The sequence below is a fragment of the Natator depressus genome, chromosome 3 (genome assembly GCF_965152275.1).
Source record: "Natator depressus isolate rNatDep1 chromosome 3, rNatDep2.hap1, whole genome shotgun sequence".
Taxonomy (NCBI): Eukaryota; Metazoa; Chordata; order Testudines; family Cheloniidae; genus Natator; species Natator depressus.
In genome coordinates this window covers 99,095,090-99,114,130 of record NC_134236.1, presented here as the reverse complement: position 1 = coordinate 99,114,130, position 19,041 = coordinate 99,095,090, and the positions used below count along the sequence as shown (strand labels likewise).

The 19,041-nt window shown below is 42.1% G+C and overlaps 1 protein-coding gene across 1 annotated transcript in view; it reads right to left on the bottom strand.

Annotated features, from left to right (window-relative positions):
• LAMA2 (laminin subunit alpha 2) overlaps window positions 1-19,041 on the bottom strand; it is a 472,624-nt gene that overhangs the window by 316,048 nt on the left and 137,535 nt on the right. Inside the window, exon 4 of the mRNA XM_074948401.1 lies at window positions 1,106-1,348. Within this exon, the coding sequence (XP_074804502.1) occupies window positions 1,106-1,348 (243 nt within the window). The remainder of the gene's footprint in view (window positions 1-1,105; window positions 1,349-19,041) is intronic.

Here is a 19,041-nt window from a genome sequence, read left to right as displayed (position 1 = left end):
CTGAAACTGCATTAGAAATGGCTGTTTCCATGCCTCAGCTCCCAATTTGCACAGATAATCATGGTACTTGCACACAGAAATATAAGCTTGCAAATACACAAATTCTTCAATGCAGACCTCCAACCTCCCAGTTTCACAGTTCAATCCACTGTGTCTCTAGACAGATAGCATTTTGAGAGCTCAGAAACATGCATGTTCTGAGTATTGTCCAGAATTGTGAAAAGTTTGCTGACAGCAGTCCTGACTGCAGCATGTCAGGAATCTGTGGGCCTTGAAATGTAAACTACTGAAAAAAAAAATACAATAAAGTCACCCATAACTAGGAGCTATGTCATTCTGTTCATAAAAAAAAATCTAGCAGGGATATGTAGTGAGGTGCATAGTTGAAGTGAAATAGGCATGGAGTATGAAAGAAGAAAAGCTGAAAGTTCAGAAGCTCCACAAACTCAAGAACAGTTTTGGTTTAAAAAAAAAAAAAAAAAAGCATGAGATTTTGCATGGTAGTCAGGAATTACTCAGCAATCACAGTCAGTACAGTAAGAGAAAAATATCCCACCCTGTGACTAATGTACACCAAAATGTGTTGCCTAAAATCTATTCCATATCCAACTGTCATTTTATTTTTGTGAATTATCAGGATGTGAGTAAGTTTAATAAATATGAACATTTATTCTGTGCAAAATATAAATTTTTTGCCACTTAAATAAGAAAAAGGAAGGGGAAAGCGGCTTACAGTTCCAAGTGGTATATTTAAATGCAGCGAGTGAAATCATAACCCCCCTGAAGTCAGTGGGAGTTTCGCCCAGTATCTTTCTCTGCTTCTTATTGGAATTGTTGCCTATCTTAACTACAAAGGAGGTGCCTGCAAGTACTAGAGATTAAGGACCACAGAGTTCCTTCACACTGCATGTGTTTATTAGTGAGTATTTCTCCCTGTTTAATGGGGTATATGGCAACCTCTATTGATGCACATACAAGGAAAAGAGCTCCATCCTTCATATATAAAGCCCATACAAAAACATTGTCTGCACAAGGCATATACTTATCAATTAAGCAAAACAATATTTCTGTTGGCATGTTGGCTGCCGTATATTTCCCTTCTTACCTCTCCATTCTCCAGTGGGTGGATCTTGGAGTAAAACGAAGTGCATATAACTTCATCATCTTTTGCATAGGATGGAGGCCCTCTGCGGGGATGAATGTTGTAACGTGTCAGGCATTCTGTGTCTGTTATGGCATAATACTGCCATGGCTGATAGTTAACACCATCCAGTGAACGCTCCAAAATCCAGTTCCCAGGTCGAGGCGCATTAGCTGCTTTCACAATAACATATGCAATCTGGAATACCTGGAGAACAAATTAAAAATACAAGTAAATGTATATTTATATATTCATTTTCTGCCAAAGTAAAAAAGCTAAATATAGTCAATTCTCATCTGAGAATTTTTCCCTGAAAATGAAAGAAGGCAACACCTTGCAGTGAAACTCTTTGACCGTGAAAATATCCCTTCTCCAGTAACATTTCTGCAAGAAAGAAATTCCACTGTGACAGCACAGACTTTTGGAAGTGTGATAAAAAATAATCCTCCAGATTCAATCTAACTCACTAGAGAATTGCCAAACTTCTCCTTCAGTTTCATTTGAAATATTGAAAATTTTATCTTTGTATATGGTATTTACATTTGTACAATTTACTAAATTATATATCAATATATGCATATAAACGTTCATTTGAGCATATATACACACACCCCTTTTGTAACAGTTACCCATTTCCCAAATTCAATTGTGATTTTCTCTCTCATGTGAAACTCTGTGGTTAAGACATTAGTGGGTAATCATGTCATATGAAATCTCTCCATAAAACATTTCTGGCCACATCACATGGCTTCTGCACAGCTGCCATAAATAAGCCTTATAGAGATACATGAAATGTCACTATAAACAGAATAATAGCATGTAATCAACACTTATTATTGTCTGCTTCATCTGTCTTTCCAGTTGATGTATCAAGGTTTTTTCCTGCTAGCCTGCTTGCTGGGATTTGAGCCACAAACAATAGTTACATTTGTAGCTCCAGAACAACATTTGCTAATGCTGCAGCATCTTTTCCCCTAATAACATACAGATACCACAGCGCTAACAGTGAAGCAGAGGAGTGAGAGCATAGGTCCTTGTTAGAAGGGATGAATGTACAGAGAATTAATAGTTAGAGTCGCCTTTCTATGAGGTAGTGCCATGAGCACATACAGAAGGAGGCCGGAGGGAGAATATTGCACTAATTTCTGGCTTAATGGCTTCAATGTTGGATTTGGGAAAGTGACTGTGAAGAACATATATGACAAAAAATTATCAGATCTACACCTCAACTCCATCATTCTGCCCTCCAGGCACATACCAAGAACAAAATAGTTAAGATCCACAGCACAGAATTCTGCCCTCTGTGAAGCCCAAGTATTAACAATGCTTGCAGATCTTTGGGATGGGACTAGGGGCAGGCAAGAGAAGCTCCCTGCTCTCTTCCCTCTTAAGAAGAAGCTCCTGCAGTATTTACAAGCACCATGCTGTCACAGCACTTGCCGTCTGGTTTTCAACTTGAAAAACATGCATATGGGAGTGGATTTGTTGAGGGTTGCTTTAGGTGGTGAGTATTAGCGTGTCCACTCACGGCATGAGAACTTGTTTATGAACACTTTTTTTGGTGGACATATATCAGCATATAAACCAACAAAACCCTGAGCTAGGAAAGACTAACCACACTATTCATTGCTCTCATTCAATCACTCTCCTCCTATTTCATACATGCCCTTTACTCTCTTCATTGTTCCCACTTACTGACGGATTGAATTGCAGCCATAAATTACAGCCACACCGGATCACACTAACATATGTCATTTACTGCAAACAGTCTAAGACAGTTTAAAAATAGCTAAACTTTATTTTCTCCCCTCACAAAATTATGCTGTTTGGAAAGAAACAATCTAATTGGAGAGCTCAATAATTTTTTTTAAAACATTGTATTGTAATTGTTGAGAAAAAACTGCATTGTCTAGGAGACTGTTTCTGATATATTTGTACAGAAAGTTATTTTGGACTTTTTTTGCATGGGTAGTGGCTCCATTGAACTAAATAATTTCATATTACACTAATATGTCTGATCTAGTCCAGCCATGTAAACTTTTTTGGCTCAAAACATCCAGTCCAGAGATCTCACTATGATGTATTCCTAACAAATACTTTAGTATTTGAGTTTATACTCGAAGCTCAGATATTAGGACAACAGCAGAACGGCTGAAATCTGTGCAATCGCACTGAAATACAGGATAACAAATGGGAGGAGCAGTGTTTGGTCTGACAACCCTAGAGTATTCACTGAAAAACAGAGATGGACGAGGAGTATTTTCTACTGTTGAATACCATCAAGCTCCAATATCATCATTGCTCAAATAGATGTTCTCATCGCTGCAAAACCTGCTGCCAGTGTTCACTTTACACTCTCAGTTGTGTTGGGCTCTGCAGGGCTAACGGGAATAAAGGAAAGTAAAAGGCTGCTTTTACAACTAAAGTAAGCAGACTTGTTGAGTATGAAGGTTCCATTTTTATAGTCACTCTTCAGATTGGAACCATACTTTAATAAGGATCCTGTGTAACTGCAGAAGACTTATCCTAATTCCTTTCTCTTGTAGTCCATTGAGATACTGTACATTATGGATGAATTATCAGTTGATTACATATCTTTTGATTTTGTTTATTTTTGTTTATTTGTGTTAAGAAAAATGCAATAAAGTTTTAAAGAAAATATAAAGGGAAAGAAAATAAACAGTTGAGATGCTGCAGCTCATGGAATTTTTTTTCTCAACTTAAGAAAACACTTTAAGAGTATAGTACATAAAGATTCATTTTTAAACACACACTAGTTAGAGTTTTCAGCTGACCCAGAGCATTGTCTCTGTCTTGCCTTTGATTTGAGAATTCCAAAAGTAGCTTTTGAAATTATGCCAAATTATTTACATTCCATAGAGTTATGAATCACATTCCATTTTTCGAATTCATGTCTCCATTCATCAGCTGACCCCAAAGAGGGTGTCTTTGTAATAAAATAAGATTATTCCTTCAGTCTGGGCCATGCAATAGAATAGGAAAGCCAAACTTGGGAACAAAATGAATTTTTTGATCCCCACAAAAGAGTATGGACTAAATGGTCCCATTTAGACACAGACATGCATTGAGAGAGTTGTGGAACTGCACATCAGTAGGAGCTCAGGGAGAAACAGTTTCTTTTGGGCAGGCTGGTAATGCTACAATAGGCACCATTAAAATGTAAATGTTCAGTGTCAGATCCCTCAGTTGCTGTAAGTCAATAAAGCTCCATTGATCAACACCAGCTGAAAATAACACCCTTATGGTGATAAATTCCTCGCTTTGGTACAGATTCCAAACATGCTAACAACAAAAAATGGAATAGGGATAATGGGGTGGCTGAATGATTTTTCAATCATTCTTAGGCCTTGTCTATATTAGAGAAGTTACACGATTTCCTACCCCCTCAAAATGATTGAAGAGTACCCTTACCCATACACACACCAAAGCGCTTCGTCTGATTGTTGGGGAGGCAAGCAAGTTACATTATAACTGTCTCGATGGAAGAACCAAAGTAGCCAGGGAATTTTCAGTGCATAATGTGGGGGGAATGGCAAGAGACAGGATTGGGGAAGATTTTGAGGGGGGTACTGTAGGGGACTGGTGGGGTGTGACAAGATGGGTAGCTGAGAGGGAACTCTCAGCCAGTGAATAAAGGAGGTTTTCTAGTTCAGGGAGCTGTCATCTTTGTCAAAGATGACCGCCACTCCACCTGAATTAGTGTAAGGCTCTCCTGGTGTGGGTGCAACCTTACCTTAGTGGACAAACCTGTTAATGGTGCTTCAGTTAGCACAATACAACCAACTGGAACTCAGCGACTGAGTGCTCTAATACAGATAAAACCTAAAGTATCTTTGAGCTTTACTGCACTTATGTCACATTGTCACCATGTTTATTTCACAATGACACAAAAAGTGAACCAGTTCTGCTAGCTGGAGTCAAAATTCTTAGCAAAATGTTCACTCTGAGCTTGTTCCCATAGGGTATTTCATGAAATAAATCTTTCTGTTTTGCTTTTTGATTGGATCAGTAGGCTGATACGTGTAAATGATATCATAATAGCTCAATCTTAGAGCATATTTCTTTTTACACAAGTCCAGTGGCGTACAGCTGGTAATCAAAGTTTGCCAATCTGAATGTGAAAAAAGAGCAGAGCACTACCAAACAGCCTAGTGGCGTATAGCAGCCAATTAGCACAGCAGCCACTGTACAGCTGGAACTGTTTCCAGTTACTTCATTCATGTGACTATAACATAATTAGTAGGGGAATACTCTAAATAGTCTTCTGAGCCTTTCCCAAATTATGGACAGAATGGGCCTCATGATGAGATACAAAATGAGTCTTGGGTCTCATTTTCATTGCTAATTATCTCAGCAGCAAAGTCTTCAAAACACACATTGAGAAACACACTTCCATATGTTATAGCACTGTCTCTTCTGAAGAATGGCTCAGAAGATATAGGAAAGTGTATCCTATTGTACAGGATAATTCACTACACTAATATTATTCAGATTGTGCTGAAGTGAATCATTAATCTGCATAAAGTTAGCCATTGAAGCAGGAATTTCCTTGTGTGTTACTCCCACCTTCTCTTCTATTTCAAAAATAAATTCATCAGCTAATAGCAGTTTTTTGTAATTTAGAATAGCATCACAAATTAAATACAGTATTGACCAATTATATAGAATATTGCCCAACATCTCAGAACCTAACTCTGAAAAACAGGGCTAATGTCTCAGAGTTATACCAACAATCTGGGGCAAAATGTTTCTTTACTTGTTCCTTTACTGTTATAGTTCTCTCTTTAATTTTTGTTCTATACATCAATCAGGTAAACTGTAACATATATGTGGCATTCGGAATTTGGACAAAGGTTTATATTCTTATTTAGATGCTTAAGAGGTATGAACATAATTAACCTAATTCCGCAAAATTGTGTGGATAAATCTAAGCATTTTTTTCCTATTCATAATTAATTTTTAATCCTTCTGGTTGCAAAAATATCCTCCTAAACTTAACACTAACATTGTTTATAGTCAGTTCCTCTTCCTGAATTTACAAACAGGCAAACTAAAACAACTCTGATAGGTATGAACTACCCATTCATCTCAATGATGCATTAACTCTGGAATGTAATAATAATAAATGGGATGTCAACATTGTTAACTGTTTATCTGCTGATCATTTTACAAGAAACATGTACTAATGCTGGATGCAGTGGTGGATAATGAACCAGGGCAAATGGATGTTGTCCAGGGTTGGTGAGGTGGGGAATGAGGAGGACTTCAAGCCACTGTTCCTGCCTCTATTGCTCTTTTCTCCCCTCCAAAATATTATATACATAAGTAACTTCCTGTCCTATCCACAAAGGGACAGCAAAGAAGGAATTTATTTGGTCTATGAGTCAGTAGAAATAATTGCATCTCTGTGCCAGGTTCTAGCATTTGACAGAATGTGTCAATAAAAAAAAAAGCATGCACTTCTAAGGCTGTCTACACTCGTGTGAAGGTTCTACATGATACCTTGTTGAAAACAGAAAAAAATTATTTGTCAGCATCCTTTCTTTTTATTCCATTCAGTCTCTTCTTGCAGGAATATGCAGCCAATACAGTAAATTTCTCATATTGATGTACGTTGGGGTTATGAACGTTTGTAAAGTGAAAAAAATTCTGGGACTTCAGTATTTAAGTTGCCCATAACCCAAAACTTGAGATTTCTCTCAAGGAGCAACACACATGAGCTCATGAAGCAACTCGGCCTGGAGCCAGTGAATCAGGGCTGGTAGTAGTAGCATTTCCTGTTCCCATTGTCGCAGAATGCCTTGCAGAGGACCTTTACTTCTGAGGACATGGGAAGAGTAGACACCTCACACTGATTAAAACGGAGGGACTAATCCAAGCCCAGATGATACTTTGATGATGAGTGATATTGAAATACATACATTAGTAAGAGAGGATCTCAGAGCCAGCTGCAGAAGGATGTAGCTGGTGTGAGAGAGTAGGGAGTCCTCAGATGAATAATATTATTCTAATAGTCAGATTTTGTGTACCGAACATCACCCATGCACCAGGAAATCCAAATATAATCATCAAATATAATGAAATTAATATAATGCCAATTCCTGTACTACACAGTTAGTTTCATATCCATATTTTAAAATCATCATTAACAGTGTACACTGGTTTCTTTGTATGCAGAATATCACGTCCCTCCACTGGATGAAGTATTAGACCTGCAGTGTTTGTCATTTTGTAATAGTCTTGCTTTCTAATGGCTTTTACATCTGAAAGAAATACTAAGTCCAACTGCTACTGATAGCTATTAAGCAGATTTTTCATTAGTACATGGTGTAGCAGCTCATGCTTTTGAAGACTGCCATCATGCATTCAGTTCCCTCCACCCCATGTAGGCAGTCATTTGTCGGTTTTGGCGTGTGGTCAGAGACCGTTACAAGAGTTTAAATCATGTGCCTCTTTCATTTCTGACAGAAGATAGGAATCTTTGACATCAGAATTTTTAAATTGTGGATATTTTAAAAAATTAGCACCTTTCCTCATGTCAGCAACTTTTAAAACTCTAAAGCCCAATTCAGATGTGGAAAAGAAACTAATTTAAGAATAGCATTTCTCTCAAAACTCCTCAAGCTGCCATGTAAATTTCTATCTAACACTTTGTCATGAGAGAGACAGCCACATCACTTTCAAACATTCTGCTCTCACAGTCAGAGAAGCTATAATTGAAAATGCCAGCATGGGGGAAAAGATGCTTAGTAGGAGTCAACTAATATCAATTTAGAGAACCAAACAGCTCCCTACCATGCTGTAGTTTGCCTTCTAATGAGAGTATCTCTCTCCTGCTCATCGGAGTTGCTGCCAGCTGAAATGCTCCTACCAGATGGGGAGCTTGGGCTAAAAGCACATGCTTGATTCCAAGGTAGTTTCTCCATAATGTGACAGACTTCACTAGTTACAACTGACCAGGGTGGGACTCTTTCTCCTGTTAAAATCTCATGAAGAGAGTATCACAGAGTGTCAAGGTGCCATTGAACAGATTTTGGGGGCAAATGTGGGAAAAGCTTTGACATAGTGAACCCCAAAAATCCAAGTCAGAACATCAATATATGTAAATCTATCCATTTTCCAATTAGAAATTGTATTTATCTTCCTCATGAAACAGTAATATTCACTCATATGGACATCTCAGTTCTGTTCAATCAATAAAATCAAATGTATCGTATTTGGGAAATGTACCCTAAAGAAGAGTATAAAAATGCCTTTTTTCCCTGTTCCAGCTTTCTCCACAACCACCACCTTTAACCACCAGAGAAACCACAGATCCTCTAAAAACCATGTTCTTCTTCAGAAAACTAGATACTTTACTAACATAACAGCTCTCACATTTTGATCGTGTTCTAAGCAGCAGAGCAACAGAATTCATCTCATTATTGTAACATGTAAAGGGGAAGTCTACTACATCAAAACAAAACAAACAAAAAAGCACTCTGTGAAAAGCCAAAGCACTGCAGAACTAGACCTGACTCCCAATCTGCCCAGCTGCTGAATACTTAGAGACGAATTCAGCTGAGTGAGGAGCGTAAGTGCCAGCATAGTTTCTGGCAGCCTCAGTTCTTTGCGATTCTCTCTACTTTCTGAACTTGCTGCTTAGTTGTCAAAGCCTATAAAGGATTGGTTGCTTTCTCTGGACAACATTTGCTGCTTCTTGTCTTTAGCCTTTATCACACCAGAGTTTAGGGTCAAAGTTAGTCTTTCCCAGTCACTTCCCCTGTAAGACAGTGGGAGAAAGCAACTTACATTTCTTCATTTCCTATGGCTCTACATTTCTTTCCCTGGAGAAAACAAACAAAAGGAAGTATTTTTTTCACACAACACAATCAACCTGTGGAACTCCTTGCCAGAGTGAAGGCCAAGACTATAACAGGGTTCAAAAAAGAACTAGATAAATTCATGGAGGATAAGTCCATCAATGGCTATTAGCTAGGATGGGCAGCCTCTGTTTGCCAGAATTTGGGAGTGAGCGTCAGGGATGGATCACTAGATCATTACCTGTTAGGTTCACTCCCTCCGGGGCACCTGGCATTCGCCACTGTCGGAAGACAGGATACTGGGCTGGATGGTCCTTTGGTCTGACCCAGTATGGCCGTTCTTATGTTCCTAGTACTTTGAAGAAAGACAGGCTGGAATGCTTTTTTTCCCCCGCAAGCCAGAACTGCACTCACAGTGGGGTATAGCGGGAAGAAGGGGTGCTAATTTTGGGGCCAGTCCAGCTCCCAAGACAATGGGAGTTTTCATGTACTTTAACCGAAGTTCCACTGGGGCCCTCTCACCTACTTCATTCCAAAGTGAGCTATCTGTATGCTTGAGGAGCTGGTCGTGATGGCAGCAATTCTACAGGTGCCATTTGAAACACTGATCAGGAGTTCCAGTTATTTACAATGCCACTCTCAATCTCAGCACAGAGCCAACCCTACAGATTACAGAGCCAACCCTACAACAATGAATATCATTTAGATTCCAGTGATGACTCAAAACACCATCAATAATATTCTCCACTTTAATATATGCTTTATTTCCACCATAGGAACCTTAATATTAATATTGAAACAAATAAAGCTATTTTGGTCAGATAAAGGTACAATATGCACTAAAAAGAAAAAAGAAAAGGAGTACTTGTGGCACCTTAGAGACTAACCAGTTTATTTGAGCATGAGCTTTCGTGAGCTACAGCTCACTTCATCGGATGCATAGCATATCGTGGAAACTGCAGAAGACATTATATACACACAGAGACCATGAAACAAAACTTCCTCCCACCCCACTGTCCTGCAGCTTATCTAAAGTGATCATCAAGTGATCATCAAGGAAGGCCATTTCCAGCACAAATCAAGGTTTTCTCACTCTTCCCCCCCCACACACACACAGACACACATACAAACTCACTCTCCTGCTGGTAATAGCCCATCCCTCTTTGAAACCTCTCTTTATAATGCGCATGATAATCAAGGTGGGTCATTTCCAGCACTAATCCAGGTTTTCTCAACCCCCCCCCACACACACACACCCCCTCCAAAAACCACACACACAAACTCACTCTCCTGCTGGCAATAGCTCATCTTACAATGTGCACAGCAATAATCCAAGTTTAACCAGAACGTCTTGGGGGGGGGGGGGGGGGTTGTAGGAAAAAAACAAGGGGAGATAGGTCGAAACAGCAGACTGGACTTCTACATAGAGTGCTTCCGCCGACGTGCACGGGCTGAAATTGTGGAAAAGCAGCATCACTTGCCCCATAACCTCAGCCGTGCAGAACACAATGCCATCCACAGCCTCAGAAACAACTCTGACATCATAATCAAAAAGGCTGACAAAGGAGGTGCTGTTGTCATCATGAATAGGTCGGAATATGAACAAGAGGCTGCTCGGCAGCTCTCCAACACCACTTTCTACAAGCCATTACCCTCTGATCCCACTGAGAGTTACCAAAAGCATCTACAGCATTTGCTCAAGAAACTTCCTGAAAAAGCGCAAGATCAAATCCGCACAGACACACCCCTGGAACCCCGACCTGGGATATTCTATCTACTACCCAAGATCCATAAACCTGGAAATCCTGGACGCCCCATCATCTCAGGCATTGGCACCCTGACAGCAGGATTGTCCGGCTATGTAGACTCACTCCTCAGGCCCTACGCTACCAGCACTCCCAGCTACCTTCGAGACACCACTGACTTCCTGAGGAAACTACAATCCATTGGTGATCTTCCTGATAACACCATCCTGGCCACTATGGATGTAGAAGCCCTCTACACCAACATTCCACACAAAGATGGACTACAAGCTGTCAAGAACACTATCCCCGATAATGTCACGGCTAACCTGGTGGCTGAACTTTGTGACTTTGTCCTTACCCATAACTATTTTACATTTGGGGACAATGTATACCTTCAGATCAGCGGCACTGCTATGGGTACCCGCATGGCCCCACAGTATGACAACATTTTTATGGCTGATTTAGAACAACGCTTCCTCAGCTCTCGTCCCCTAACGCCCCTACTTTACTTGCGCTATATTGATGACATCTTCATCATCTGGACCCATGGAAAAGAAGCCCTTGAGGAATTCCACCATGATTTCAACAATTTCCATCCCACCATCAACCTCAGCCTGGTCCAGTCCACACAAGAGATCCACTTCCTGGACACTACAGTGCTAATAAACGATGGTCACATCAACACCACCCTATACCGGAAACCTACTGACCGCTATTCCTACCTACATGCCTCCAGCTTTCACCCTGACCACACCACACGATCCATCGTCTACAGCCAAGCTCTGCGATACAACCGCATTTGCTCCAACCCCTCAGACAGAGACAAACACCTACAAGATCTCTATCAAGCATTCTTACAACTACAATACCCACCTGCGGAAGTGAAGAAACAGATTGATAGAGCCAGAAGAGTTCCCAGAAGTCACCTACTACAGGACAGGCCTAACAAAGAAAATAACAGAACGCCACTAGCCGTCACCTTCAGCCCCCAACTAAAACCCCTCCAACGCATTATTAAGGATCTACAACCTATCCTGAAGGATGACCCAACACTCTCACAAATCTTGGGAGAAAGGCCAGTCCTTGCCTACAGACAGCCCCCCAACCTGAAGCGAATACTCACCAACAACCACATACCACACAACAGAACCACTAACCCAGGAACCTATCCTTGCAACAAAGCCCGTTGCCAACTGTGCCCACATATCTATTCAGAGAACACCATCACAGGGCCTAACAACATCAGCCACACTATCAGAGGCTCGTTCACCTGCACATCCACCAATGTGATATATGCCATCATGTGCCAGCAATGCCCCTCTGCCATGTACATTGGTCAAACTGGACAGTCTCTACGTAAAAGAATAAATGGACACAAATCAGATGTTAAGAATTATAACATTCATAAACCAGTCGGAGAACACTTCAATCTCTCTGGTCACGCAATCACAGACATGAGGGTCGCTATCTTACAGCAAAAAAACTTCAAATCCAGACTCCAGCGAGAAACTGCTGAATTGGAATTCATTTGCAAATTGGATACTATTAATTTGGGCTTGAATAGAGACTGGGAGTGGCTAAGTCATTATGCAAGGTAGCCTATCTCCCCTTGTTTTTTTCCTACAACCCCCCCCCCCCAAGACGTTCTGGTTAAACTTGGATTATTGCTGTGCACATTGTAAGATGAGCTATTGCCAGCAGGAGAGTGAGTTTGTGTGTGTGGTTTTTGGAGGGGGGGTGTGTGTGGGGGGGGGGGTGAGAAAACCTGGATTAGTGCTGGAAATGACCCACCTTGATTATCATGCGCATTATAAAGAGAGGTTTCAAAGAGGGATGGGCTATTACCAGCAGGAGAGTGAGTTTGTATGTGTGTCTGTGGGGGGGGGGGGGGGAAGAGTGAGAAAACCTTGATTTGTGCTGGAAATGGCCTTCCTTGATGATCACTTGATGATCACTTTAGATAAGCTGTTAGCAGCAGGACAGTGGGGTGGGAGGAAGTTTTGTTTCATGGTCTCTGTGTGTATATAATGTCTTCTGCAGTTTCCACGATATGCTATGCATCCGATGAAGTGAGCTGTAGCTCACGAAAGTTCATGCTCAAATAAACTGGTTAGTCTCTAAGGTGCCACAAGTACTCCTTTTCTTTTTTCTTTTTACGAATACAGACTAACACGGCTGTTACTCTGAAACCTGTCAATATGCACTAAGATATCTTCCCCAAAGAAAGCCTAATTTTCTCACTGAAATTGTTTAGGATTTGCTTTATGTACAAGTGACAGCAAGTTCGCGCAACATTAAACAGTTTTATGAATGTGAAGTCTAAAAATTTTATTCATTTTTATGATTTCTGTACTTTTCTATTCAGTGGAAAAAAATTATATTAATAGTACATAAACAAATGTTTATTTTTAATCTGAGGTGACACCCATCTGTTACCCACTTTGGAAAGAAGGATACAACACATGTCTGTGAAACTGCTGTACCACTGAGCAGAAAGCAACTTTATCTAAGGGACCGTGGGCACCTTACTAACATTCAGTGGGGGTGTTTTAGTTGCTAGTTCCCAGTACTAAAAAGGGGGAAGGGTCGATGGGGAATCAGGACCCTGAGACCGAAAGCCCCCAGGAACAATGGGGAGCAGCCAATGCTCCAGGTCAGCCTGAATGACAGGGCGGGCAGGCTAATCAGGGAGTCAGGAGGCCAGGGAGGTCCCATCCTCCGTGAGAGCTGGAAATTGCCTGGGTCAGACAGAGTGGGGCCCAACTAAGGAGAAAGCAAGGGCCCGAGCTGAGCTAGGGAGCAGGGCCGGGCCAGATCCAGAGAGAGCAGACCCTGTCCTGGGAGCAGAGCTGCAGCCCCAAAGCCAGAGGCACAGCCCAGAGAGAGCAGCCCTGTCCTGGGAGCAGAGCTGCAGCAACCAGAGCCAGAGGGGCCAGAGAAGCAGCCCAGGCGGCTGGAGGCAGAGCAGCAGCAGCACTGAGACCGAGTGGTGGAGCTGGGGCTGGAGCAGTCCGGAGCTGGGTGTGGTGAGCAGCTGGGGAGAGCGAGGGGGACCCTGGGCAGTGGGCCCAGCACAGGGAGACGCCTCAGCCAAGAGGCTCTGCAGGCCAGGCTTGGATCGTAACCCCGACAGGGCGGGGGCGACACTGGGAAGAAGGGTCCTACCACTTAGCGCCTGAGAGCATGTGGCCACCACCAGAGCAAGTATCCAACCCACAGCATCCCTGCAGCACTGCCAGGGCCTGAGAAGAAGGCCTGGGACGTACAGGGAACAGACTGTGAACTGCCCGGACATTCCAGAGACACTGTTTGTGATGTTCCCTGCCACAGAGCGGGTTGATGTGTTTCCTTTAACCTTTCCCATTTTTCCTTATTCTTTTTAAAATTAATTGCTGATTAAATAACTTGCATTTGCTTTAACTTGTATGTAATGGTCAGTGGGTCAGAGAAGTGCCCAGTGCAGAGAGAGTACCCCGGAGTGGGGACACCCTAGCCCCTGTCCTAGGTGACCACAGCAGGGTTGGGGGTTGAGCCCCCCAGGAATCCTGGGCCCAGCCTTGTTGGGGTTACGAGGACTCTGCCAGACAGGAGAGTGGAAGGGGAGTCCTCAAGGGCAGGGAGGCCACTGGGTAAAGGAAGTGGGAGCGAGGATTCAGATCCTTTTGCTAGCCCACTTCACCGGGGTAGTGCAGAAGCCAGGAAAGTTCCCCACAATAGTGGGACTATTCCCCCGCTTACATTTAGTATAATTGACATTTAAAACTTTTATATCTTTCTACTGAAATCTTAGTGGGAATGTGCTTAGACTGTTCTAGTGAAAAACCAACTGTTTTCAAATAGATTGGGGGGAAAAGTACTCTTAAAACACCAAATCCAAAAGACTCATTTTAGCTTCGGGATAACATTTGCAAAGGGGTCTAAGTGACTTAGGAGTGTGTGTCCCATTCTCAAAAGTAACTTAGCCATTTAAGAGCCTGTGTCCCATTGACTTTCCATGTGACTTAGGCTCCTATGTACCTAAGACACTTCTGAAAACAGGATTTAAGCTCCTATATCATTTAAGCACTTGAAATGTTTTATCTAGACCATTTAAGCTGCTCTTAGGTCCTGATTCTGCAGAGACTTACGTATGTTTTTAACTTTACAGCCAGCAGGGCTACTCACAGTGCATGAAGTTAAGCATGTGCACAAGTCTTTTCAATATCAGGCCTTAGACTGTAAGCTCTTTGGGCAGGACCATCTTTTCATTATATGTATGTATAGTATCCCTGACTGGGGCCTTCAGGAGCTTCCATAATACACATAATAATAATCTGACTGGATAAACTGAATAACAAAAGAAGTACTACTGAAATGACACAAATCTTCAAACAAACCTCAAACCAAAACTGCAGATTTTCATATGGAGAGAAAAAGTTTTGTTAAAGTTCATTTATATAGTAGTTTGTTTTCTTTAATTTCTCCTCATCTCTGCACTTCTTTGCTCACCTGGGTTTGGAAGTGCAAATACTGTAAAAGACAGTTCTGGCAGTGGTTTCAGCCTGGCTGATGCCAGCAAGCATTAGAAATTTTCCACAAAAAACGTTATGAGATTTGCAGTTCAGAGAAATTTATACACAGTCTGCTAAGCATCTGAATTTTTGGGTGCTTATCTGAACCAAATATTTTCAAAGTACTTTGAGGACTACTTGAAACGTAAGAACAAGACAGCATGGATGAGGTTGGGGTTGGGGGGGTGGGGGGGAGAAGGACCACAAAGAATGGACTCTCAAATGGAAAAGTATTAGGAGAAATTACCACATCCATATAAGAAGAATTTCCTTAGGTACAATCAGGAACTGTAATATTTCAAGGTCAAGAGCCAAGCAAAAGCTGTTCCTTGGCAATAAAACTGTACACTTTATGTATGGAAAGGCTAACCCTCTACTATTTGGTAGTGGTGTTTAGAAGAGACACAATAAATATCCTCCTCATTAAGTACGTTCAGTGACTTAGAATATCAGAGAGCAAGAGGCATGTGTTAATGAGTGTCTTTTCTTTTTGTTTAAACTGAATCACTGAAAAGTGACTCCCCAAGCACTACTGAAGCACACTGCTGCACGTGGGTTTAACTGAGCAGAGACGGATAGTATTATTGCCAGCAACAAATGAATTCTCCCATCTTTAAAGGAAAAAGGCATACATACACATTCCTCATCTTAAATCAATGAACCTTGGGTGCCTTTCAGCAACCTCAGGTTCTGCCAAAATGTTTACTTTATTATCACCACACCATTATTAACTTGGGGTGGTTCTCGATGTGCCAGCAAATCAAGACCACTGCTGGATTGAAGCTGCTGGCAAGTCATCTTTTCAAATGCAATGGGTCTGGCCTAGGCCGTGTCCTGGCATGTAACCCATAATGTCAGGGACAGTGGTATCTTATTAAATATTGGGTTTACTGATGTTTTTAAATAATATTTACAGCCCACAATCAGCTAATACAAAAAAGTACAGAAAACAAACTGACTTACTGACATTTGCTTCAAGTTTATCACTATTGACCCAATCCTGCAAGCTGCTGAATGCCTACAGCAAGTTGTTTAGCATTCTGAACTCCGATGAGGGTGCTCATTGCAGAATTAGGCCCTATGACCATAAGGCCAATATACCACCAAAAAGCAACTTAATCAATCAATAAATAAACTTCTAATAGGTCTGCTGATGTCATCCTACTTTTATCATCAATGGCTTTCATAACACAACACATAGAGGACTCATGCCTCCTGATACTGGGGAGGCACAATCTAAAGAGGAGGACACATGACCGTTCCATGTGTCTCCTCTGCCCAGCAGCACCGACCACGCTGCGCTCAGCCCGGGGCTGCCGTGCTCTCCCCACCCCACCAGAGTTACCTGTGGAAGGCGGGGGGCCTCTCCCACTGCACCTCCCTCTCCCCCGACACGTTCAGCCATTCTCCCTGGCAGTTGGGCCCAAGTGAGGAGTGGGAGGGAGCCCCTTCTCAAACCTGCTGAAGCTGTCTGCTCTAGGTCGTTGCTCTGTGCAGCACAGCAGCTGCCTGAGAGAGCCCGGCTGTGGAGTCGGCGGCCCACTCTCCACCCGGGCCCAGCTGCCAGGGACAGGAGCAAAGAGAGCCAGAAACATGACGGGGGAGGGAGAGCGGGCTCCAGCTCACTCAGCCCATGTCCCCAGCAGCCAGGCGTGAGCTAGTGGGTGTGTGGGGAGGGGAGGCAGAAGCCACCGCCTCCCCATCTGGGCTCTGGGAGCCAGCCACCACACTGCATAGAGCAGCGAGCCAGAGCAGCAGGCATGAGAAGTGGCTGCTCCCACCCCTTCTGCTCCCTGCCCAGGCCTAGCTGCTGGGGACAGAAGCCGAGCATGCCAAGGGAGCAGGTGCAGTGGGAGAAGGACAGAGCTCCGCTCCCTCCCCTAGGTCAGGCCAAGTAGAAATCGGGGGCGGGGGAGGGCACTTTACCCCACATACCTCCCTACACATCACCTATGACACAAGAGCTACCACAGATTCTTGCTCCCCTTAAATTTCCTTTTTAGCTTTAGCATGGATCCTACATTTCAATAATGATTTTGTGTTAAATGGCTGCTGTAATAGTACCACTGTCATATTTTATGACCGTCAGCATTTCCATATAGTATACAAGAAAAATCAGTTTTTAAGGATTTGGTTTTTATTCACTGACAACTGCTCAGTTATAACACATTTCAGAAAGAGGAGCAAAATCTGTCCAAGACTTAGATTCCTCTGATTCTTCTACCTGCCATGCTACCAGTCTCTCAGACTCTCTGTGGACTCTGTTCAGTAGAGGACTTGCCAATAAAACAGTCATAAAATAATCATTTTGGAATGCACCAGTGTGTGTGTGTGTATCACATTCTGGGGTGCCATCTAGACCGATAAGGGCTTGTGTCACCATGTGCTCTGCAACTTTTGGTGCCTCACAATGCTTTGCTGCTGTAGCCCCCTCACAAACAGCCAAACAGCATGCAGGTCATACCCTAAGTTTCTGTGTATTACTTCAGCCTGTCAGCAACACTCCACTCAACACTCTGGCTTCCACCAGCCTCAGTTACCACTTGCAGGGTGACCCCAACATACTTCCAGTCCTGGATTTTCCCCCAAAACGTGTTCTGCACTGTCCAGCCCTCTCCTGGACAGTTCAGATATTATAGGTTTACTGCCCCTATAACAGGTCAATATGCAACAGTTGGCTACTTTAACTTGAGTTACCCAAACAGTTCAGTTAAAACACAACACTGGATTAGTTTTGATTAAAGAATAAAACAGGTTTATTTAATGACTAAGAGCTACATTTTAAGTGAGTACAAGTATAACAGGTATTAAAGAAATGGTGACAAAAATAAAGATAAAACTCTTTCTAGTAACTAAAATTTAACAAACTAGACTTGGTTCAAGGTAAAATCTTTACCACATGTTTCCAGCAACAGGGCTGACCAAATTCTCAGGTCAGAATGCCTTCGAAATCCAAAAGCTGGTTCTTTTGTCTTCTTAGTTGAAACAGAGCAAGAGAGAGATAGGCAGAGAAATAAAGACAGAATAGCTGTGTTGTTTTCGACCCTACTTTCACAGTCCAGTAACCCTTTGAAATGCATTTTCCTGAAGGTTACCCTAGATAAAATTCCTTCCCATTGTGAGGACGGAAATATGGAGTCTTGTGGTGAAAGAGGTTCCATGTTGTTGGTTTGTTAAAATGCAGATTTATCTGTTCCTGCTCCCCTCTGTTGCCAAAGAATGGCCACTTGACAGGTGATTACCAATCAAATTTGATGACACGTGGCCAGAGGTATTAGCTTGTCCTTTGTCTTTGAGGAATAGGTTTACCCCCTCTCCAGATTTGTCTGGTAAACAAATTTAAGTCATAATTTCAGCTTATGTTCATAATTTTACATATAATGTTGCTACATGTATTTTACCATGATGTTATTGATTAGTGAGTTATTAGTTTTCAAATTATACCTCACAAGCCATATTTCGGACAAAGACTATTACAATAGTGTGCAGGATGTGAATACAGGGGTGCATTAGGTCACAGTGTGCCATCTGGGATTTAGAGGTATAACACAGTATCCAGGACATATATCCTGAAACTATCTGACCACTGATAGAAAGGTACGTGCCACTGTAGTAACAGCCTGAATGGGAAGGAGGAAAAATAATATTCATCAATACTTCAGTCATCTGGGGAAAAAATGAAACAAGAAACTGAAAGGGTTTCTCTTTCTGAAAATTCTGAAGCACTTTTGTTCTTTGTCAGTATGTGTTCCAATGTGGGGGTGAGAAAAACAGATTAATAA